Source organism: Vipera ursinii, assembly GCF_947247035.1.
Source record: "Vipera ursinii genome assembly, chromosome: 1".
In the NCBI taxonomy this organism is placed as follows: domain Eukaryota; kingdom Metazoa; phylum Chordata; class Lepidosauria; order Squamata; family Viperidae; genus Vipera; species Vipera ursinii.
In genome coordinates, this window is record NC_139512.1 from 22,652,534 (window position 1) to 22,678,130 (window position 25,597).

Sequence of the window (25,597 nt, forward strand, 5' to 3'; positions counted from 1 at the left end):
CCTCCCACATTAATTTTCTTTTCCAATTAGAGAGTTAGGAAGAGTTCCACCTTTTTCTCTATCACTCTTATGTACTTTTTTCCCCTGAGCATCGAGACTTGGAAACAATAATGTACAATAACGTAAGCAATTGTACACATAATTTAGTTTGCATAAATGTGTGATTAGAGATGCGGCTGTAGAATTTTGCACATGAATATGGAAAATGCACACAGCCCTGTTTATAAGGATCCCATAAGGCCTTTTAAATCATTATGAACTTTTACCAGCTTGGAAAATTGAGAACTCATATATTATACAGTACATTTTGTCCGTAAATAGTACAAACAGAAGCACACGTTTTCAGTTTGGGAATGAGGCCCTCCCACCCTATCCCCTCCAAACTTTGTGCCCACATTAATATTAGACTCCTGCAAAATATATAAATTCCACATACAATGAAACAGAAAGAGTCATTAACACTTTGTACACTGGACGAGAGATCAAAACGTTCAAGTATGAAAATGCTGAAAGCCAAGGCAATGGGATGCAAAACCCATAAAAGCACAATGGGAAAACAGTATAACAAAGAGAACAAAGGCCAGGTGGTGACCCCTGGTGTAGCCCAGCAACTGAAATGCTACATCATTCCTCCTTTGAAGATATACAGATGTGTCAGAACTACATTCTTCATTGATGATAATGTCAGGAAGATGCCAGTAATGGGGTAAGCTAGTGATACAGGAGAATCCAGAAAGAAAAGAAAAAAGAAAAAAGATACTGGCTATTGTGCAGAGCTAATCATAACTACAGAGGGACCTCAACCTTGCTTAAGTCTCGGTACATACAGTACATTAAGAACTGATGGCTTCTTGGGAACCTCAATAGTATGATTGTGAATCCAATTTGTCCACACGCTCTTCCCTTAGGGCCCACGAGGTTTCCTGTCCTACCCACCTTTCTTGTTTTATGACTGGTTCCACTCATTGTGACAGTCATTGAGTGTGAAAGCACCCCCCACGTCTCCAGAGCTGCTGTAGACCCTACAATATATTCTGAACATTCCAAATGTGCCTGCTGGCTTAAAAGGTTATAAAAGGTAAAGGTTCCCCTGCAGATGCGTGCTAGTCATTTCCAACTCTAGGGGCCACTGCTCATCTCCGTTTCAAAGCCGAAGAGCCAGCGCTTGTCTGAGGACGTCTCCGTGGTCATGTGGCTGGCATGACTAGACGCCAAAGGCGCATGGAACAATGTTACCTTCCCACCGTAGTGGTCCCTATTTTTCTACTTGCATTTTTACGTGCTTACCCCTGGAAAATCCAATAATGCTGCACATCTCAGAAACAAGCAGAAGGTTATGACTTCAGACAAAAGCACAGAGCCAATATCTAGAATTGCTTTCCTTCTTGGGCAACCTCTTGCTAAAGATTGAAAATAAACGACAGGATTTGGTGCTGCAGTATGATTCCTACATATTTTTAAAGAACATATTCTGATTAGGCTGCCTTCATCTCATTCCCAATTTAAATTCATGTTTTCCCATTTTTCTAGACACATTTTGTTTGCTGTGGATATGATATATAGCAATTCCTGAAGAATTCCTCATTGACCCTTTTAGATTTCTCCAGAAGCTGGACATTGCCTTTCATGGCCAAGTTTGATTTGGACTGGAGAGAATCCTGGACATCTAGCTTCCACAGAGGTATCTTTCTAAAAAAAATGTCCAGCTGACACTTCAGAATACATGGTTTTGTGCTTGAAAGATCTGCATTTTTTTAAAAAAAGAAGGGTGTTAGTTCTGCATAGAAAGTCTGGAAAAGAGGGCGGCCTTCTGCTGGTTTGGGCCCAATGAATGCATTGTAGATTTTCTTCTAGCTCTGCTGAGAAGAGTTATTGCATGACTCTACCTTTGTCTCTTTTTATTACAGTCCTTTGCCTAGTTCTATGGTAAGTTGATTACTCTTTCCAAGTTCAGCCAACGAAGGTGAATATACTGGCATGTGTGCCAGGATAATGTTGCAGGATCCAATCTGGGTCAGTCACCGGGACCAGACATTTTGTCTTCCTAGCTTTCGGATTCATGCTGGAGCCCATCTGCAGGGAACTTCTCTCCATTCACTGCCAGGCTTGATATCTCCTTGAAATATTTACCAATTTGGGATAAGTATGTGACAGTAACCTCAACTTTATTAACATCTTGCAATTGACATCTGGTATATAAAGGGGCCCATATAAAAAGAATTGGGGTGAAATTGACAAGAACATCCTTCCGAGGTAGGTAAAATGAGGACCCAGATTGTTGGGGGCAATAAGCTGACTTTGTAATAATGCCGCTTGGGGTGTGTGTGAAAGCCCTAATAAGCAGGCATATACATAGAATGAAGGCTACTGCTAAGCTTGTAAGCCGCCCTGAGTCTTCGGAGAAGGGCGGAATATAAATGGAATTAAAATATATGGCAGAGGATAACTGTATGAAGTGGAAGAAGGTGCCTCAAATGCTCTTCATACTTTCTGACCATTCAATTAATTTATTTTAGAACAAAAACTAATGGCCTTCCTGAAGGACACTAAAATCATGTTGAAAAATAGCCTGACTGAAAGTTCATTGGTGCAAACACTCTCTGTTCCTCCTGTTTGTCACATGGAAAATTTAAAAGACAGCTAAGCTCTCCATCCCAGGTACTCACCTATAATTAATCAAATCTTAATCAGAGTTATTAGGGCTTGTTTTACTGAATGTTGTCCAAGGCCAGTGAGAAGCTGGCATATCTTGGAAAAACGTCTGCTCCAGCATTTTGTGGTTGTTGCCGTGAATTGCAATGCCATAAGAAATTGGAAAATTCACAATTGACTGATTTCATACAACACATTAAATGTAAATCGTAACTTCCAATTACTGTTTTTATATTATTGCTTAGCATAGTTATGATTACATGTTTATTACTACACCTGTGAGTCACTTAGGTGAGATGGATGATATAGAAATGTGATAAATAAAAAAATAAAGTAAATAAATGTTTCTGTAATAGTCCATCATTGCCTTGTGACATAGCACTAAGTCAGAGTCTGGCTTTATCCTGAACATGGTGGGTGTCTTGATCAAATTAGTGACTCATATGTATAATGGGAATATTGATCACCAAACTATGCTTTTGATTTCATTCATGTTTACATTTAACAGGCATATTTTAAAAAGTGCCAGTAATATCCTTCAGGGAACCACTTATGGGGAACCATTGCAATAGAGAAAGGAAGTTTTTTTCCCCCTGGTAAGAACATAACGTGAATTCTTCCTACCAAGCTTACATTGTCTTTGTTTCTAAGATTCTTTTATAGATTCAAAGTAGTGTTGAATGGATTTCTCTATAACTGAATGCTTAATAATTTGTATGTGTAATAACACATATGTATTTGCATCCCAATGCATAATACTATTTTGGATGCAAAGAAACTCAGCAGAAATTAACCAATAAAAAGTGGATCACACTTGATCTCACTGGATCTTACCATCTGGTTCCTCTGAAAGTACTGTATTAGCAACCCCAACCATTTACAGGGGAGAGAAAAAGCATATTCCAAGCATTTCGCCAAAAATAGTTCTTAAAAAAATATTTGTACTTGTACTTTTGGGAATGTATCAAGATAGGTTATCTGGACACAGCAGATGCATTTCTACCAAAACTATCCTCCCATGAAACCTTCAACTTATAAAAATAATTTGAGAATCAGGTCTGTGCAGATAATCTAATGCCCACCACTAGACAGCACTTCAGCTGTAACCATAAATGGTTCTCATTGGCTTCTTGGGGGTGGGGGCATGGCGTGGCATGTGGGAACAGAGGAGACATAAAAGCCACATCTTTCTTCTACTCCAGATTCTGAGTAAAGCCAAGTTAACAAGTCTTGCCCTTCTTCTAAAGTTTTCCCAATGGCAACCTTCTCAAACATGTCCCATAGATAGGGCCTACCAATATCTACAGAAAAAAGGAGACAGGAGCAACTCGGTATCTATTTCCAATCCATGTGACTTACAATAAATGTATGGGTACCCTATATATGGTAGGAGGAACCGTGCAAGAAATCAAGAGAATGACTAAGTAACGATAAATCCTGTATCATCTTATCTCAATGCTATCTTAAAATCCATTAGTATATCTAAGCCACGCAGTAAGAAAAGGAAAGGTTATCAGCCGTAAGAAAAATGCCAAAATCCCTATTAGGTTAAAATATTTATTAAGCTAACTCTGGGGCTGCAAAATAGAAATCTGGAACATTTTTGGTCACCTCCAAATTTGCCTAATACAGTCACCTAATGTACATTTTGGAATCAATATATATTCTAAATGTAATTTGCACCTGGCTAATTTGCACGTGTGTGTGTGTGTGTGTGTGTGTGTGTGTGTGTGTGTGGTAAAGTGGGTGGCAAAATGGAGTTTCTTTAATCTATGGAAGACAAATGGTGAACTAGAGATCCATGCTTACACAGTCAGCCTGATAGAAGCAGCTATTGCACTAGTTCTGCGAGGTTTTTCTTGCTTGCTCACTAGTGCATTTCAATGTACTACAGCCTTGTCACAGAGAGACAAACATGTCACACATCTACATCATCAGTCTTCTCCACAGTTGGAAAGCAGCAGGCCACCGACAACATAGAACACTTGGTCCCATTTCATGTGGATGTCATGGGTAGGATGGTGGCAGGAAGAGGGGAACCCCTCAAAAAAAATATCCAAAAAGGAAAGCGAAAGCAAAACAGCAACAAAAGAAGAACCACACCCTGAAACAACAACAACAAAAAAAATGCCCAGAAGCGCAGCTCATGAGGCAATGCTAAGCGTGCTCGGCTCACCCACCGGCCGAATTCAGAGATTGTAAAGAGGAGTGCAAACTCATTTGGTGGGACGAGGATCTTAGCTCAAAGTAGGATCTCCCCGGAAAGCTGTTTTGCAGGTTAAGGGTGGAAGAGAAAGGACTTGATCTACGCAGCGGCAGCCTTTCCAAAGGCACTGGGAATGTCAGGGCCTGCTCCTCAGGTTCAGAGTCTAAATGTAAGATCAAGGCAAACTCAAGGTCAGAACTCTGTTAAAAAATGGTATGCCATTACATAGACATACTTCCAGCAAGCTACCACAACTACCACTGGCATAAATGCAGTGGGATAGGAGGGATTGCTGCTCTAAATAATAAGATTACAATTCTAGAAAAAAAAAAGAAGAAATTCCAACTCCCCAGTGGGTACTTACAGAGCAACTGCAGAGATGAAGAGAAGGAGAACTCTCCACACACACGTCCTATTAACCTTGATGTACAAGCAGTCCTCAACTGATGATCGCAATTGGAACAAGAATTTCCGTTGCTAAACAAGGTGCTTGTTAAGTGAGTCGTGATTGGTTTTACAGCCTTTTTTGCCACTGTTGTTAAGCAAATCACTGCAGTTGTTATGTCATTAAGCAAATCCAGCTTCCCCCATTGATTTGTCAGAAGCTGGCTGGGAAGATCAGAAATGGTGATCATATGACCAGGCTTACTGCCACCATCATAAATAAATGCCAATTGACAAGCACCCAAAATTTGATCACATGACCATGGGATGCTGCAGTGGTCCTAAGTGCAATGAGTGGTCCTAAGTCCTTTTTCCAGTGCTGGTGTAATTTCAGATGATTGCTAAACAAATAGTTATAAATCGAGGACTAACTATATTTTTTTTTATATTAAAATGTTGCAGAAGAGGTAGCAAAGTTAACTAGTTTTTTCCCACTACTTTCCATATAAATCTCTAGTAGGTTTTCCAGTTCCTGCTATTTCTATTAAAAAAAAGCCTAGGTTTTGTAATTTCCATTTCTTTTCTCCAAAAGTTGTTCAACACTCGTTTTCCACTTTTCTTCAAAAAGAACTATAAGTAGTTTTTGTTATTGCAACTAATGTATTAAAGATACGTTAGTTGCATCGCTGAATGTCTGGATTCTCACCAAGCCATAGTTTGCTTTAAGTATAGTATATTCAATAAGCTAAAATGGCTGGATTCACACAACACACTATACCAAAAGAAAAAGAAAAAAGGCTGGGTGCTATGTCCTAACCAAGCCAATATGTCAGCAGCAATAGAAAGAGTGGGGTTCTTTAAATGACCAGAGTGGAACCAGGTCAGTCCAAAACAGCAGATCAAGTAAGGAAGGAAACAGTCACTAGTGTCCAAGAACTCGAAACAATTGAATAAAAAAAATCCAGGTTTGTGATAGATACTTTGTATTCTCCTGCTCAGCATTCGTTATCAGGAATTCCCACATGTTCAATTTATTGATAGCTGCAGGCTGACATTTCTTGTCTGATACCCTTCTCAATTTCCCAGGTTAGATAGAGGGGAAAAACCTTATCAGGAAATCACAAAGTTTTCTGTAAGGAGCTTGAATCACTACAAAAGCCCAGACTTAAAGGCAAGTGGCCACAGTGGCAATCATTTATTGTTCATGCCTACATATCACAATCCTCTCCTGTGTAAATTAGTCACCACTTTACTTGAAGGATTGTAGCAGTTACAGTATTAGTTCACAAACAGCACTACTGGAGCAATGTCTGCATGCCATGGAGCTGTCTGAGGTCCTGAAACAGCTGATATTACCAGGTTCATCTTACCTGTTTTTAAGCCACTGACCCTGTCTATTTCAAAACAGATTTTCCCACCTATCAATTTATAACCAAGCTAGAACAAGATAGGGGAGTGAAAACCACAGAGCAGTGCTATCAATAACTGAGAAAATGGACCAATAATAGAGCATGTGGTAAATATATTGTTGACATTTAATTGATGCACCATGTCCTCTGTCCTTAGGAAAGCAACTATCAGACTGCAAGAGAAATGGGTCTTATAATGTGGAAATGCTGTACCTGGTTTATAGAATAAGGCTTAAGCCTATTCTGGAAGAAAATGGGACAACATAGTTTCAAAGTTGTAAAAATTATTTAGAACAGATATAAATGAGGTTTAGTTTTAGTAAAGAGTAATCCTTAAAGTATTTTATGTTTTAACAATTCACATTTGGGAATGTCTCCTAAGTAATAAAATAGGAAGAGATTGTATGGCTAAACAATGGAAGGAAAAGATGATAATTTGCTTCAACAACACTGAAATACTTCAGCATCTCTCTGTTAAAATACTTTATATTTAACATATTCATTTAATTTGTTAGGTCTGTTATAATGCAGAAGACTCTGGGTGGCTTACACAATACATCTTCTCTTTTCTAGATATCAAGAAAATGTTGAGATTGACAATAAGAAACCCACATTGCTTTTTTTCCTATAAAAGCTCTATGTTTGACACTTGCCCACATTTTGAAATATAAATCTTTGTGCAACAGGTTTTTATACAGATATTATCCTAATTTAACACATATGGAGGACACCAGCTTAGGAAAGACTGTTCTATATTATATTTTGTGCTTTCTGATGGAGTTTCATAATTCAAATACCAAGCAATTAACCAAATTATTATTATGTAAGTAGAAACGAAGGCACAAGAGGCTGCCAAGGTACAAGAAAGGCCAGGGAGAAGTTAAAGAGAAGTCCAAGAATTAAAACAAACACACGTACAGACACAAACCCTCTATGAATTTTGGCATATCCAGTTCATGAGCCCCTCCCCGAAGTGCTTTTGCAGTTTATCTTAAGAATGAGCAAAAAAGTATCCCTTGACCAACTTTCATTCTTTCTCTGCTAATTCTGGGATTGGATGAAATGAGACTCCAACCTGGCAAATGGAATAAGAAACGTGGTTTAAACAGGCAGTGCTAAGATGGGCAATATCTCCTTGTTTCCTTAGGTGCACATACCGAAAAGTTATACTCCATGAGAAAATTCTTTCAAAAACCCCAGGTGCACTTGCACTGATGAAGTTACCTAATTGGGTAATGAAATGTCTGCAAGCAAAAAACCAAGCTCAGAGAGCACCAAAGATTCGATCATTCAACCCTGAGCTACATATATTCTGTTCCGTCGAAAAGCTTTCCAATCAGAACTTACCCTCTGAAGTCTGCAGGACCAATGTCTTGCTGTAGGGGCTGACCCCTGTCTTGTTGAAAGCTTTTACCCGAGCACTGTAGGTGCTGTTGAAGTGCAGACCATCCACAGTACACATTGTCTCCTTCCCAACGTAAACCTCCTAAACACCAGACAGACAAAATTGCCTTGTAGTGGGTCAGATTACCTCTTTTCCAATTTGTCAAGCTCTGACTTCTCTGCCTGGTAATAATTCTTCCAAATAGCAGCCAGACTTCTCACGTTTCCCAATATGCCATTCTTAAATTTGGAAATAACTAGCCTCCCCTAACTTGCTAGCTCTCTGTGAGCAGAAGGCTGAATTAGATTTCTACATCACAGGTCAGCTATTTTTTCCAGGTCAAAGGTGACACTTGGAGTATGAATGTGATGCCAGAGGCTACACCCCAAAAAAGTGATGGAACCCATACAAAGATGGGGATCCAAAAGTACAAGTAATATAAATACTCCAAGCGGAGTACATTATTTTACAATATGATTTGTTGGCAATTTTGGGAAGAGCTCTGGAAGGCCACACCTACAGGATTTGGGGGTTGCAGTTAATGTAGATTTTCCTTACCAATTTTGAATCCCTAAGTGACAAAGTCTTCCTCCCATGCAACCTTAGTAACAGATGGTTATACCCATGTATGCTGACTATTTTTTGCTAATCACAAATGTGTTCCACAGTTGTTTAGAATTAACCTAAAAAATAATGGCTCTTATTGCACGCATATTTTTCGTAGCATAGCAGTTGTGAACGTAGGCTATGAGCCCACAAGTCTCTAGCTCAGTGTTTTTCAAACTTGGCAACTTTAAGATGTATGAACCTTAACCCCAGATGCTGGCTGGGGAATTCTGGGAGTTGAAGTCTCCACATCTTAAAAATTGCCGTGTTTGAAAAACATAGCTTCAGCTCAAGCACTGTTCGATCAGGTTTGTTCATCAGGTAGCCAATTCCTTTCCACACTCAGCTCACTTTTCTTTATTAAATGCTTACCCTGAACTGACCACCATTCCCATCATCCAGTTCCAAGATGTATCCTTCCACCTGCACTGTGGATAGAGGTGGCTGCTTCCATGACAATGTGGCACTGTTGTTATGGGTACAACATTCTTCCAGTTGAAGGATTGGTGGAGCCGGCACTGGGGAGGAAGCTAAACAGAAATTAGTGTAACCCTGACTTCTACCTTCAGCCAAGATGCAAATTGTGGCTTCTGGATTCTGCAAGAGTTAGCTTGGTCCTGGAGGAGAGATCCAAGAATATTTCACTTAATAGCAAAGATATGCAATGAGAATACTTCATCAGAAGAACATCAGCTCTGTCTATATATCGTCTTTTGGAACGCCTTTATTGAACAAGGCTAACCCATGAAATAATCTCATTCTGAAGGCTATCTTGGAAGTTAAGAAAGAGGCTAACTTCCTTGAGCCAGCAAGTTGTGAGCTAAAGAATTTGGGCTCAAAGGCCAACCCAGCTAAAATGTTTTAGTCTGAGAGCAAATCTAAAAATTAACAGCCTCAAAAAGTTCATGAAACCTGTTTGTTGATTCTAAGAAAAGAAGCGAAAGCCTACTTTTATTTTCTAATTTTTAGAGAAGTTTTTTTATTATTAGATTGTTAATTGAAAGCATGTTTGAAGACAGTTTTCAACATTTCTTTACTTGGCAGCCCTGCCTGTTGTGGTTCATTGTGCTCTGGTGCAAAGGCAGCACAGGAAGAATCAGATCAAAGAAAGAATGTGATTGAGGGTATGGATGGAGAAACATGAATTGGCAAATAAAAAAATCCCAGTAATGTATTTCCTTGCTCTGTGTCAGAAAAAAAAAGATGGAATTCAGAGTGGTAAAAGCTTTGTATCTCAACACTGTAGCAGAGAAGCTTGGCAGAAAAATATGTGCATTTAGTATCCTGAGAAGATGAAATAGTTTTTAATGAATGCGACACTTCCTAGATTTCTGAGCTGTTGTTTACACTAAAGGTGTCCAACAGTATAAGACATATAGTAGAAAGCACATCCTGTTAAAGCCTGCAAACTCCAAGCTTTCACAATCATTCTTAATAGTTTCTTAATGGATAAAAAAAAAAAAACTCCAGGCAGGCCTGGTTAATATTTGGAAGGGAGGCTGCCAGAGGAAACCTGAGGTTAGGCAAGACTGGGACTATTTCCTTGTAATGATGTTGTCACAGCATTGCCATCTTATTCCAAGATCAGTTATAAAGGGGGAAATCTTAATATATTTAAAAATAATCAACTTTTAGCTTGTGGGTCAAAAAAGTTCCCAACCCCCTTTTTCTAGTCTTCAAAAATTCTATCATTAAAATTCAGCAATATATCCCAAATTATTTATCTATTTTTGTTCATTAAAGAGAGCAAATCTCAAATAATGATGACATTTCTTATTGCTTTCCAAAGAAATAAGATACGTAAGCTAATAGTTTGGCTTAAATCATCTCAAGTAAGAGTAAAAACCAAAATCCCACACAGGCTTAGCTCTGCCCCTTGCAATAGGAAGTCTCACTTGTGGAATGTTAGACTCAATTATTTTATTCTGACCATCAACAGCTGAGACGTCCTAGAAGGAGAAACATCTAGCTGTTGTGGACTTGATATATCTATTACATAAGCCCTATTCATATATTACAGGATTTGTTTCCTCTAGTGGTTAAACCATTGCATTAGAAGTAAGAAGACCTGAGTTCTAGTCCTGCCTTAAGCATGGAAGCTAACTTGGTGAACTTCAGTCAGTCACTTTCACTCTAGGAAAAAGGCACTGGTAAACAATTTCCAAAACTTGCCCATGTAATTGCCAGGAATATATATATATATAAATATATATATGTAGATCTTTGGTCATTCGGGTTTTTTCCCCACGTAGTTATAAAATCGCATCTATTGGCCATACACCCTCCATTGTGTCCCTGGTGGCCTGGGGCCAGCTTAATTTCTTTCTGAGAACTGAATGAAGGATACTGATAGGCAAACATTGGATCTGGAATCCAGATTAGACAGGTGGGATGAGGCCAAGAATGGTGTGTAGGGCATAATTCATTCTCCCTTTCACTCTATTTAAATCTGAGCTGATGTCAGCTGTAGAACCTTCAGTATTTTAATATTTGATTATATGGATTGTTAAGATAGCTTTGGATAGTACTTTAAGTCAATTGCAACTTTGAAAGCAAACAGATAAATACATTTACATTTCATTTGCATGAAGTCGAGTTGGTGGATGGACTGCAACAAAGGGGCACTATCAAGGTTGAGGTCGAAGTCTGTGGTCATCCTTGGAGAGAGTGTCCCTTTCCCCCACTGATCCTCAGTCAAATGCACTCTTCGTATCAACGCATCAGAAATCTGTTGAGAAGGAAAATCCAAGAAACAATGTGCACCATAGTCAGATTTATACATAGCTCTCTGGGAGAAGCTTCTGGGAGAAAAACAGCTTGGGAGGATCATAAATCTCGATAGATAATACAAAGCACATTTTCAATTTCAGCATGTTCCTGATTACACCTAAGGCTAAGTGAGAATATAGGTTCTCAGTTAGGTACCCCAATTAATGGAATAAATAAATAAATAAATATGAATAGAATAGAGCTGGAAGGGACCTTGGAAGTCTTCTAGTCTAGCCCCCTGCTCAAACAGGAGAACCTATACCAGGGGTAGGCAACCTTGGCTCTTTTATGACTCGTGGACTTCAACTCCCAAAATTCCTGAGCCAGCAAGTCCACGAGTCATAAAAGAGCCAAGGTTGCCTACCCCTGACCCTATACCATTTCAGACAAGTGGCTGTCCACTCTCTTCTTAAAAACCTCGAGTGATGAAACACCCACAATGTCTGAAGGCAAGCTGTTCCACTGGTTAATTGTCCTCACTGTTAGGAAATTTCTCCTTAATTCCAGGTTGCTTCTCTCTTTGATCAGTTTCCAACTGTTATTATCCTGCCCTCTGGTGCTTTGGAGAATAATTTGACCCCCTCTTCTTTGTGGCAGCCCCTCAAATACTGGAATACTGCTGCCATGTCACCCTTATTGCTTCTTTTCTCTAGACTAGCCAAACCCAAGTCCTGCAACCGTTCTTCATATGATCCAGGCCTTGGATCATCTTAGTTGCTCTTTTCTGAAATTGTTGTGACATCATGGAATGGGCCCTTCTGAAACATCACCACATGTTACTCAGCTCACAGTGGGTGAAGCCATGAGAAGAACCAATCCATGCATCCCTAACTGGAAAGAAAAAAGAAAATTAAGCAGTCACCTGCAAGAATCCACTGGGGTCATTCTCTTTGATGACCTCCAGACAGTATTCCATCAGCCCTGTGGTCTGGCGCAGCTTTACTGTGCAGTGAGAGATCTGATCACGTACCACCTGCAATAAAATACAGAAATGATAAAAATGCTTAGACCGGGTAGAGATGCTTTGGCAGATAAGAGCTATGGCTGGAGAATGTGGGGAGAGTGTTCTGGCCAGAAATGCAATGGATCACTTATTCCTCGTTGCCCCCTGGGCTGATTTTGCTGGGTCCCTCAAAGTCTAAGAAACCTTAAGGGCGTGTAATTCTAATTCTGGCAAACACCAGGCTATCTGCTTAATTCTAGCCCTACACAAAACCACAACCTCTTCCTCAAGCCATAAGGTAAAGGTAAAGGTTCCCCCACACATGCGTGCTAGTCGTTTCCGACTCTAGGGGCCGGTGCTCATCTCCATTTCAAAGCTGAAGAGCCAGCGTTTGTCCAAGGACGTCTCCGTGGTCATGTGGCCGGCATGACTAAGACGCCAAAGGCGCATGGAACGCTGTTACCTTCCCACCGTAGTGGTCCCTATTTTTCTACTTGCCATAGTATTTGCTAACGTGGTTGGAGGCAACAGTGTGCAATCCTGATGGAATTTGACAGGAGCCTGCTGGCATACAGAGGGGGTTAATCATCCTGTTGGTCTGGCCTGATGGGGGAGCTGGGTTTTAAATTGTTATTTTAGATTGTATTATTGTTTTTTAATTGGGCATTGATTTAATCTCTGTTTTAACTTTTGTATAGTATTGTATTTTTATTTATATGCCCTGTGAACCGCCCTGAGTCCCCAGGGAGAAGGGCGGTATATAAATTAAATAAAACGTAAACGTAAACGTAAACGTCAGTGATTCTGTTTTAACAATTGCTTCTCCCATAAACAGAGGAACAAATAAATTGGCTGCATTCTTACTAAGCCATAACAGTGTTTATATGGCTTTGGTTTAACATATGGGGTGAATCTGGCCAATGATAATTTCATCGAAAATGATTAAATAAATCATAGCTTGGCAAATCACTCCTCCTTCTCCTCCTCCTCCTCCTCCTCCTCCTCCTCCTCCTCCTCCTCCTCCTCCTCCTCCTCCTCCTCTTCTTCTTCTTCTTCTTCTTCTTCTTCTTCTTCTTCTTCTTCTTCTTCTTCTTCTTCTTCTTCTTCTTCTTCTTCTACACTTCTCTAGAATTTTACCAAATTCTATTCTCTTTTAAGAAGTTTGCAAGCAAATACTCTTTCACTAGATTAAAAGAAAATGGGTAGAGAAGATGCAGGAGAAGTTCTTTCCCCAACACTAGTTGTGCTGTTCAGCAGCTAAATAAATAATGGCAATAGGAAACCATAGGAACTATTCCAAATATTAAATAGGTCCAATGGCTTAGTGGAAGAGGGGATTGGACTAGAAGACCTCCAAGGTCCTTTCCAACTCTTATTCTCTAAGGGTTCTGGTCAAACTCAACTTAAGAAAGGAAGTCAGCTACCCCATCAATCCCTTTTCCTTTCCTGTGTGGCTTAGTGGGAGTTTGCTCACATCACCGTTCCTCCTAGCTCTGAAATCAGAAAAGGCAAGGGAGTTACATCTTATACTGGCGATGCTACAATTTGGGATGGCATTCTGCATTGTAATTTAATTCCACAGTTGACCACTAGAGGGAGTCATGTGACATCTTCAATTATGAAGCTCAGGAACATGTGGAAGTCACATTTTTAAGCCTTTCCGGATTAGCCACAGCTTTTCGCTGACCCCATTCTCACAATGTGCATAACCCACTTGGCTGGTAGCCCAATCAAATCTCCTGATTGGCGATTCTAATAGTATACAACCATTTTAATGTGTAAAAAAAAATCATTTTCCAGCTACAAAATCAGTGATAGCTTCTCGTTGAGTATTTCAATTGGGGGAAAAACGGAAAATACAGTGACTTTTTTTACTTAGTCCCCGCTCTATTTCATATCTGATCCGAAAAGCATGTCATTGGATAAGTCCTGTCCTGATCAGGTTTTGATCCTGATTTCCACACTGGTTGCCCAACAAAATACAAAATACACTGCACTCACTGCGTTTTCCTTTTACTCTGATCTCTTAGAAATACAGATGGAAGAAATGTTCTTTTTTACCATCAGACTTCTTAGAATGCTGTTCTAGAAAGAAAAGGCGATCTGGAGTGTAACATCATATCTATGCTTTAGGATAAGAAATAATCTATTATCTCCTTATGTTCTTTAAGCTGAGCTTCCTTGTTCTCCTCAGATAACGTCATCATTATTCCCTTGTTTAGTCAGAGTTCACATTTTCAGAATACCATTGGAGGAATCACCATCTGCTATACATTGCCTCATATGTACGCATCTCAGGGAAATATTTAACGAATTACAGGATTACCTATATGCTTTTTTAACTTGTAAAGGTAAAGGTTCCCCCGCACATGCGTGCTACTCGTTTCCGACTCTAGGGGCCGGTGCTCATCTCCATTTCAAAGCCGAAGAGCCAGCGCTTGTCCGAGGACGTCTCTGTGGTCATGTGGCCGGCATGACTGGACGCCAAAGGCGCACGGAACGCTGTTACCTTCCCACCGGAGTGGTCCCTATTTTTCTACTTGCATTTTTACGTGCTTTCGAACTGCTAGGTTGACAGAAGCTGGGACAAGTAACAGGCGCTCACTCTGCTACGCGGCACTCGGGATTCGACCCGCCAAACTGCTGACCTTCTGATCGACAAGCTCAGCGTCCTAACCCACTGAGCCACCACGTCCCTTTCTTTTTAACTTGTATCTGATGATAATGGAAACCCCAAACTGAGTGTGTCGTGTGAAGACATCCAGGCAACAGAGCACGGTTAAGCAACCCCTGCCTTAGCATGATGCTGGCTGAACAAATTTTTTAGTCTAGCTGGGCCAGATGAACCAGCATTAGGGAATTCTTCCATTATTAACAGGCACTTAGTGTTCATTGGAGAAATGCCAAAGATGGAAAACCTAATTTTTTTAAAAAAAAATCTCCCATCATCTTTTTAAAAAATGTTTATTGATGCGAGCAGTATACTGTGAAGCAAAGCAGAGGCCAAAGCTGTGGCCATCATCCATCTTCATTTTCCCAGAATGACTCCTAAATCAAAGCACATAAGCATTCTGGGAGAAATAAGGTGCCAGGCAACCATAGCCTTGGCCCAGAGCGATACTCTGCTGACTTTCCGAAAAAGAAACACAGCTGCCCATCTACTGCCTAGTAAACTCCCCTAATAACAGTGCAGTCTTTTGAGGGGGGGGGCATTTTATCACTGTATTATTTTTATCCAGTGTTTTTTTTGTAAAAGAAAAATGTGCCGGAACTCACACATGTCATACAACCCGCCTTGCCTATCCTACAAGGTTCCATCCAAAAAAAAAAGGTGCCGGAACTCTGTTCTGAATGTTCTATGAGAAAAAAAGCCCTGTCTTTATCTTTATCTTTATTAGACTTATATACAGCCCTTCTCCCGTAGGACTCAGGGCGGTTCACAAGGTTTTTTAAAATAACAATACAATTACAAAAATTAAGAACAGTTAAAATAATTACATTTAGACCTTGAATAAATATAAAACCCCAATTAAAATCCAATTAAAACCCCAATTAGTACTCTCAGTCCAGGCCAGAAAGCTCAAAGAGCCAAGTCTTCAGGTCCCAGCGGAATGAGCAAAGGTCAGGGGCAGTCCTAAGCTCTACGGGCAGCTGATTCCAAAGGGCAGGCACACCCACAGAGAAGGCCCTCCCCCTGGGTGTTATCCGCCGGCAATCTTTTACCGGCGGTACCCTAAGAAGATCCTCCCTGTGGGAGCACACAGGACGAAGGGAGCTTGATGCTGGCAGCAGGTGTTCCCTCAGATAATAATAATAATAATAATAATAATAATAATAATAATAATAATAATAATAATAATAATAATAATAATAATAATAATAAAGTTGGAAGGGACCTTGGAGGTCATCTAGTCCAACCCCCTGCTCAGGCAGGAAACCTTATACCATTTCAGGCAAATGGCTGTCCAGTCTCTTCTTAAAAACCTCCAGTGTTGGAGCATTCACCACCTCTGGAGGCAGGTTGTTCCACTGGTTAATTGTTCTAACTGTCAGGAAGTTTCTCCTTAGTTCTAGGTTGCTTCTCTCCTTGACTAGTTTCCATCCGTTGCTTCTTGTCCTGCTTTCAGGTGCTTTGGAGAATAGCTTGACTCCCTCTTCTTTGTGGTAGCCCCTGAGATATTGGAACACTGCTATCATGTCACCCCTCACCCTTCTCTTCATTAAACTACACATACCCAATTCCAGCAACCGTTCCCTATATGTTTTAGCCTCCAGCCCCCTAATCATCTTTGTTGCTCTTCTCTGTACCCTTTCTAGAGTCTCGACATCTTTTTTACATCGTGGTGACCAAAACTGGATGCAGTATTCCAGGTGTGACCTTACCAAAGCATTGTAAAGTGGTATTAGTACTTCACTTGATCTTGATTCTATCCCTCTGTTAATGCAGCCTAGCACTGTGTTGGCTTTTTTGGCAGCTGCAGCACACTGCTGGCTCATATTGAAGTGATTGTCTACTAAGACTCCGAGATCCCTCTCACAGTTACTACTATTGAGCAAGGTACCACCTATACTATACCTATGCATTTGATTTTTCCTGCCTAAATGTAGAACCTTACTTTTTTCACCAATGAATTTCATTTTGTTAGATAGTGTGCAGTGTTCGAGTCTGTCCAGATCCTTCTGTATCTTAAGCCTATCTTCTGGAGTATTGGCTATTCCTGCCAGCTTGGTGTCGTCTGCAAATTTGATGAGTTCCCCATCTATCCCATCCAAATCGTTGATGAAGATATTGAAGAGCACTGGGCCCAGAACAGAGCCCTGGAGCACCCCACTACACACTTCCTTCCATGTAGATGCGGTTCCATTGAGGACCACACACTGAGTACGGCCTGTCAGCCAGCTACGAATCCATCTGGTGGTAATGCTATCTAACCCACATTTTTCTATCTTATCAAGTAGTAGGTTGTGATCTACTTTATCAAATGCCTTACTGAAGTCCAAGTAAATTATATCTACAGCATTCCTCTGGTCCACTAGTTTTGTCACTTGGTCAAAGAATGTAATAAGATTTGTCTGGCATGATCTGTTTTTGACAAACCCATGTTGACTTTTAGTGATGACTTTGTTTGCATCAAGGTGTTTGCTGATTTGTTGTTTGATTATCTTTTCCAGAATCTTCCCAGGTATTGAGGTCAGGCTGATAGGTCTGTAGTTTCCTGGATCTATTTTTTCCCCTTTTTTGAAGGGAATGACCCAAGCCATTTAGGGCTTTATAGGTCATCACCTATAAATTAGGCCAGGCTATAAGCATAGCAAGTTGACCTTTGGATGGTTTGCCTGTTGCCAAAGTCACTGTTTTCCTGTGAATGATAATCTGCATGGAAATTGTTCGGCTGGGTTAAGTGCACCCAATGAAGGGTCACACAAAAAGGACCATCAAACTTTTAAACTCTTAGACCCAAGTCACTCAAATTACTGCATCCTAAGGTGCACACATTATGCAAACATCGTCATTTAATCAGAAGTGGGGCAGGAGAAATCAGCCTTACCCCTAAGCAGCCTTGAATTTATTTTGGATTAAACTTCTTTTCCTTGTCAGGTCTCTCACACAAATACCATGACTCAACTAAATTAAAGTGGGATAATTTCCAACATCCACATTAGCTACTTTTCCAAGAAAGGGAGAGGAAAAAAAAAAACAATGCCAGTGGCATCCCAGAACCCACCCCTCACAAATATTAATTAGCTGCAGCAACCTGGCCACACCCACAGCTGCCTCCCCAGCCAATGCAGAAGGAGCTATGGATAGATCCTGTGTTTGCAACCAGGTGACTTTTAGTCTTTTGATATGTGCCGGCAAGAACTACCAGTAAGGAAAACTGGCCAAATTAGTGGCTGCCAAGGTTAAGTCTGCTGTCTGAACATCGGCCTGTCTGTATGTAAAGTTTTTGGGAAGCTCTGTCCGGATGCCATCTGAAGGGAAGTGAGCCACCAGCAAGAGGCGATTTTCAGTGACGGCACCTGAATTTTGGAATTATTTGCCCAGAGAAGAGGTTTGCCCTTGTTTTTGCTCCATTACAGAAAATACCTCTACCTCCATAATCTATTAAATAACTTTCTGTAAATTGGTTTTTATGCTGCTTTCATGTCTTTTTATTTGATATTGGCTTACATCTTGTTTATTTGATATTGGCTTGCATCTTGTCAACTTTTTATTGATTGGCTTTTGTTTTAAAATTATAAAGCTACTCAAGAGGCAAGTGATAAATCTTGTAATAAATAAATGCCAAATGCCACAGCCAATTTGAATGCATTAACAGAATGATACCAGCCATTTTTGTTTCACCGACCACAGGGCTAATCAACATGTCTATGTACTCTTGAGTTGAATTCAAGTCCTGGCAACTACAGGGACATAACTATGCAATTTTCTTGGCAACAGTATTGAAATAGTTGATCAGTGCTTATTTTCAGATTTTTTCCCCCAATCTCCCTGACTAGTCTACAGCCCTCCAGTTCCCTTTTAGCCCCATCCCCACTCCAATTACCGACCAGGTCAGATCCTATTTAACATAGGAACCCAAACAAGGTTAGCTAAATGTTACCACTTCCTGAGACCAATATAACTGCATATGAAAGTAAATTACTGTTGTGTACATTTTTGCAAAATCTCTACATTACTACAAAGAAATGCTCTCTTAGCTCTAAATGTTGATGCCATTCTAAATTGCTTAAAGAATTGTACTTATGCTATCTGGCATCTCATTTCTTTAATCCTCTGTCTCTAGCAATACAGCATTAATAATTTGGGTATATTGTGCACAATTTTAGGGAAACAAAAAAACACACAAGTCCCAAGCCATCCAAAACTATACTCTAACTAAATAGTGCTTATAAACCACAGGCAATATATTTGCGTAATTGGTGCCAAACTATGCATGATGCTTTTTATTGTTCTAATTTATTATGCAAGGCACTGGAGGGCTGTTTAGCAAGGCCTATTACCATATTCCCCACCATGGGAATTCTGGGAACATGGGAATGGGGAGAGGGATGATGAAACACGCATGATGACATCATGCTAATGTAACAAATTATGTACTTGTGCATAATTATGTTCTTGTACAGGGCAAATAACACATTGTAATTGCCACATTCGTGTGAGATTCCACTGCATGCGAATCATTTTGGTCTCATTGCAGTTTGCTATGGATGCCGCTGTATGGGAGTTGCAATCTTAACACATTGGGACTCACATCCACAACATGTTTAATGTAGTTCATTTATTTATAGCTTAGCATACTGGTGAACCCAGGCATCATGATTTGTAAAATGTATTGTATGATAGCCTGTTGGGTAAACTCATCCAACTGTGCTTTATTCAATAAGAAAACCATAATTTGCCATTTTGGGAGAATACAGACATCAATGACACAAACAAATGTCCTTCTGCATAGCTGCCAAACTCAGCCTGCTAAAAGTTTTAAATGCCTCTCTCTCCCCCCACCCTCTACTTCATTTCTCTCCATTCCCTGGCAATTCATCTCAGCACTTAACAAGCAAGTGGACCTAAGGTGATCTTCAAAATGTCTGTCTTGGGCATGGAGCTGCAAGGGAGATTGATTAATGACTGAATTTCCTGCTAGCTAATTTCACTGAACAAGATTCTGCCTGACAAGTGGAAGGAGGAAGCTGTGGCATAAACCCAGTTCCCCACAGAAGGACCAAAAACAGCTCTGTATGCGAGCAAGAAAAATGAGTTGATAAATAATTGGAGTTTGTCTTGTTCTCCTTTGTAATTTCTCTCCAGAGCCATTTTCTTTCCATCTGAAAGGCTAGCTACACCTGATCATCAAGTCAAATATTAGTGCCAGACCAAGAAAAGCAATGGATGGAAACTAATCAAGGAGAGAAGCAACCTAGATGAGGAGAAGCTTCCTGACAGTTAGAACAATTAACCAGTGGAACAACCTGCTTCCAGAAGCAGTGAATGCTCCAACACTGGAAGTTTTAAAGAAGAGACTGGACAGCCATTTGTCTGAAATGGTATAGGGTTTCCTGCCTGAGCAGGGGGTTGGACTAGATGACCTCCAAGGTCCCTTCCAACTTTATCATCATCATCATCTTCATCATCATCATCATCATCATCATCATCATCATCATCATCATCATCAAATTAAGGCAATATATAAATGGTATGACGTGGTGGCCTAGAGGTGAAGACATTTGCCTCCCACTTGGAAGGTTGAGAGTTCAATTCAAGGCAGTGGCAGATATTTCTCTATCAGAGCACAAAGAGAAAATATCTGCTGCATGAACTCCACATAGGCATCAGGAAGGGCATCCGGCCAGTAAACATTCATCTCCATTCACTCGTCCCGACTCCACCCCAAATAAAGCGATTAAGGAGCGGTAAAAAAGAAAAAAATAACAATGGTAAGACCTATCTGCATGCAAAAGAAGCAGAAATGTAAAGAATGCTGTCTAGAGGCTCAGAACCAATAAGGGTTCCCAAAAACGTTTGGAAAGAAAAACCTTGAGGTGGTACTGAAGTCGTGTCTTGCCCTTAGTAATGTTAATGGGAACATCACTGACCTCCTGAGTTTTGACAATAGTTTGAAAAGATTTAATTGCCAAAATAAGTCTTCATTTTGCAAGAAATAAGGGGATAAAGAACCGAAGGGAGGGACTTGATGTTTATTGACAATGTGTGATTGTTGAGTTAATTAATGGTTTTTCCTTCAGTATTTATATCCAAGGCATTTAAGAATCCACAAAGCTCATTATCAGCTTTGCAGAATTAACTGTTTGTTTCTCCCACTTTCCTGTTATACTAGACTCAGGGAAATATTCCACCCCATCTAATTTCCCTGATCTGAGTAAGACCTACTAAACCATAGAATATCATAATTTATGCACTGGCAATGTTCACACAAGACACTTTCCAATAATTAATTAAACTTATGTTTATTTAATTTTCTGAATTCACACAAAAGACTGAACCACAAATTAACCACATAGACTGTGTTTGCCAAACACACTGAACTAATATTGTGGTCAGCTAATAAGTGGTTCAGATGTCACAGCAGAAGAGCCATTAAAGGCAGCAAAAATGTTGGTCTGTCTTCACATGTTGTGAGAAGGCAGAAGCTGTCTCACAGAACACTGTTATCACTGATTATTGAATAAACCACAATTGGCTCAGTTTGTACAACATGTTAAACATAAGTTAAGATTATAAAAACACTGGCTGGATTCCCACACTAAACCACAAATTAACAATCCTGCATGTTGTGGGAACTCAGATTCTGTAGCATGTAAACCATGATTTAATGCTTTCCATGCATCCAGAGAAGTCTAACCTTAACCCTTCCCCTATATACTGCTTAAAAGGAAGAATATGGGTGACTCATGTTCTTCCTTTTGAACATAAACATGGGCAACATGGGCCAGTGGAACAGTTTGTCTTCAGAAGTTGTGGGTGCTCCATCACTGGAGGCTTTTAAGAAGAGACTGGCCAGTCATTTGTCTGAAGTGGTATAGGGTGTCCTGCTTGAGCAGGGGGTTGGACTAGAAGACCTCCAAGATCCCTTCCAACTATGTTATTCTGTAATTCTGACACTGCTCTATAAAAACCAGTGATGGAACGAGGGACATACATTTAAGGAATCCTAGGCTTCTGGTTTGCCATGCAACTGCTATGGATGGTTGGGAGACGTGCTCTCTCTCCCCCGTCCAGTTTCGCATCACTGGGGGGCCCTGAAAAGGGCCGAAAGTTGCTCTGAAGAGGTGACCAGCAAGGAGGGGCGCTCGCTGGATTGCGGGAGAGCCGCAACTCTCCCATTAGATCTGGCGATCCCTCCAAACTGGTGGACAAAAGGACCATCCATTATGGCTCGTCCCTAGGCTGTGAACAGTCGAAGTCACATTTTCCACCAGGCAACTCTTAAAGCAGCATGGAAGAGACTGGGTGAGATCTACCTCTTTTGCACCCTAAGTACTTTCTGTACCTCCTTAAGCTGCTAAGCACTTTTCCCTCTGCAGTGAGGGAAGGGGGACTTTAGCCCTCCCTCCAGAAAGAGCTGTGACTAAATACCCAGGGGCATTTTAAACGTTTAAAAAGTAACTGAATCCCAATCGGAACTTTATTTCTTGAAGCATGTGGACTGAAAGATTTTTTATTTCTTATTTTCCATTATTTACTACTGTTGGAAATCTGGGTTTCTTCTTATGAAAAAAAAAGGAAAACTGAAAAAGATTAAGATAACTTGGGGACTCAAAGGGAAACTTTAAAAGGGGCCTGGCTGACTGCCCAGGGAAACAGATAAGATACATAACCTTGAGAGCTCTGAAACAACAGCTGTGAAAGGCTCTGTGTTCCCTAACTAGGAAAAAAAATTCTCCCTCTTGGATTTTTAAGTGTAAAGCCTTTAGTTTAAAATACCAATGTGGAAGAAGGCCAGGAACAAAATTTCTTTATGGATGAAGATCAACAAACTCTCACTATGTTGAAAACACTAATTCAAACTCTTACCACTACCAATGAAATACTAAGAGGCTATGAGAAGGAACAAGATGACAGCCCAGATATGAAAGTCCAAACTTTGACCACAACTAAAGAACCATCTATACAAAATACAATAGAAAAAATGAAACTACTATGACGGAAGAATCTACAATTCAACAAATATTGATATTTGAAAATCCAGAAAAGATATTGACAACTTGGAAAAAGGAAAAGGTTTCTTATACAACACAGAAGGAACTAGAGCCATGGTGGTGAACCTATGGCACATGTGCTACAGGTGGCACGCACTGTGGGCGTGCACACCATTGCCCCAGTCTTAGGCCTTCAGCTGGGTTTATAAAACTTTTTCACTTTAGGCCTCTGCTGCCATGTGGGTAAAAAAAAAGCTTCAATGAATCAATCAATTTCAACTTCTTGCGGGGAAAAAAAAGATCTCACAAATTTGGAATTGATTGTTTGAACTTTTTAGTCCCACCCAGTCTGCCGTTACCACTGCAGCCATGCTCACCCAATTGGCCACACCCACCCAATGGGCCATGCCCCCGGCACCCAATGGGTTTTGGGCTGCAGTTTGGGCACTCGGTCTGTAAAAGATTCGCCATCACTGAACTAGAAAAAGAACAGTTGGATGCGAAGACAAACAATTCAGAACAACCACGTCGATATGGAAGAATAAAGAGACGACCCACTAGACCTACAAGTCCTCTCAAAAAAATGGCGACCGGATGGTTTTGCCAATATCAATACATGATATTACAAGGAGATTGGTTTGATGACCCAAAAACAAGGGCATGGAAGATGATTTGGCAAAGGAAAAAAGCCAGAATAAGACTCAAGAAGAATGGAGTTTTGACCATCTTACTGAAATTTAAAACAGAATGTACTTAAATAGATAAGATGTGCATGTTGAACACAAGACATTGTTATGAACTGAGATAAAGAAAAAATTTTGATCATTAAAATTTAGCAGTATAAATACTAATAGCTAATTTGAATATTGATTTGTGCATAAAGGTCATGTAAAGGTGAATAATGTAGATAAGCTAAAACTTATTGTTGAAAGTAATAATTAGGTCTATATGGACCGTTAAAAACGAAAATTATCAGTTTAAGCAAGAGATAGCAGATACAAAGAGGAAGAGAGGAAGTATTAATTACTGAAATAAAAAAGAAATTTTGATTGCTACTGAAAACTGAAAATTAGCAAAAAGGAAGGATATTATATTGTATCCTTAATTTGTTGACATAGATGGTGAGAAGTTAAGTAAACGAGATGTGTATTTTGAATATTAGATTTTGTGAAGAATGGTGATAGATGAATTGGGAGTATATTAAAAATCTTGGGAATAATAAATATCAAACGTTAAATCTAAATGTTAGTGGAAATTTAAATTGAAAAATTTATTAGGTCACTGATTGTCTAAAAGATTGTATATTAAAACGACTAGAATACGTGTAAACTAAAAACTATGGATATATGTAAGGAAGTTATTTTTTATGTGATTGATAGGATAAAACTTGTCTTTAAATTCACAAATAGACAGTACATATGAAAAGAGAGGAAATGTTTATGGCAGCAATCTGAAATCTGTCCTAATGATATCTGTATGTAATTGAATTACTACTACCCAGCCACCACGCTGCTTTTCAAATATGTGAATGTAATATTAAAAAAAATCAATAAAATTTGGAAAAAAACACATTTAAGGAATCCTAAATAATGTGACTGAAATGTCTCTGCATGCAAAGAAAGGAGACCCAGAAATCTCTTGGTTATTCCCCCCCCCCCCCCCCGTTGAACAAAAGCCATCTGGGTCAACTGGCTGAAAAAGATCTCAGTGCTTTTTTAAATGCTGGGTGGGGGAGGGAACTATAATACCACTGACTCAATGCAGAGAAGCTTTCTAGAGTTGCCTACTGGTCTTCCAATCTGCCATTAAACATCTTGCAACTCCTTGTTTCTCCACAAGCAAGTCTCTTTCTATCAGTTCTCTTACTTAGGCAGCCACAAACCTCAAAGAGAGTCATAATGTTTTCACAGCAAATATACATTGTGGCCAACGGATTGTCTTCCCCTTTCAGGTTAACTCCTCTGAGTTTATCTGTTGCTGGTCCTTAGCAGCTACAGTGTCATCCCTCCCTCCATCCCTCCATCCTAGGAAGTCTCTATGGCAACAGCTGCCATGGCAAATATTCTGGCCCTCCCTCACACGGACTCATGCGCCCACTACTAATTCATTTCAGCTCCCACATTAGTCTGAGTGCTGCATAGCTATAAGGATCCTCGCTTCTTCCCTGGTGGATTCAGAGGTACCTGGGAGGCAGGGTGAAGCTGGACCAAGGCACTCTAACTAAAGCATTAAACCAAGGAGTAAGAGGAAATCAATATAGCTTTGCACGCTTCAGAGAGGATTTGGAAGAAGCCTTTGGAAAGCACAAGATGAACGTAGCATCTTTCTGCCATTCATTAAACAAAACTCGAAAAAAGGTGCATTTCTTTTTTTAAAAAAACGTAACATTAAACAGATTCCTGATGCAGAAGTGTGAGAAAAGGCAGGCTTTTAAAAAATGGATTTGAAGTTGTTCCAATCATTTTGAAACATATGCAACCCTAGAGATTAGTGAGGAGGTTGGTTTGAGTTTCCCTAAAAGCAAATTTGTGTTTGCAGTTCACTCATACATTCTGTAACTACTTGCAATATTTCTAGCCTAATGC

At 40.0% G+C, this 25,597-nt stretch overlaps 1 protein-coding gene across 1 annotated transcript in view; it reads right to left on the reverse strand.

Moving 5' to 3' along the window:
• TRIM9 (tripartite motif containing 9) overlaps positions 1 to 25,597 on the reverse strand; it is a gene marked incomplete at both ends in the record, with an annotated part of 64,486 nt that overhangs the window by 8,791 nt on the left and 30,098 nt on the right. The window contains 5 exons of the mRNA XM_083349969.1: positions 4,833 to 5,021; positions 7,999 to 8,137; positions 9,014 to 9,171; positions 11,216 to 11,369; positions 12,273 to 12,383. Coding sequence (XP_083206095.1) covers positions 4,833 to 5,021; positions 7,999 to 8,137; positions 9,014 to 9,171; positions 11,216 to 11,369; positions 12,273 to 12,383 — 751 coding nt within the window. The remainder of the gene's footprint in view (positions 1 to 4,832; positions 5,022 to 7,998; positions 8,138 to 9,013; positions 9,172 to 11,215; positions 11,370 to 12,272; positions 12,384 to 25,597) is intronic.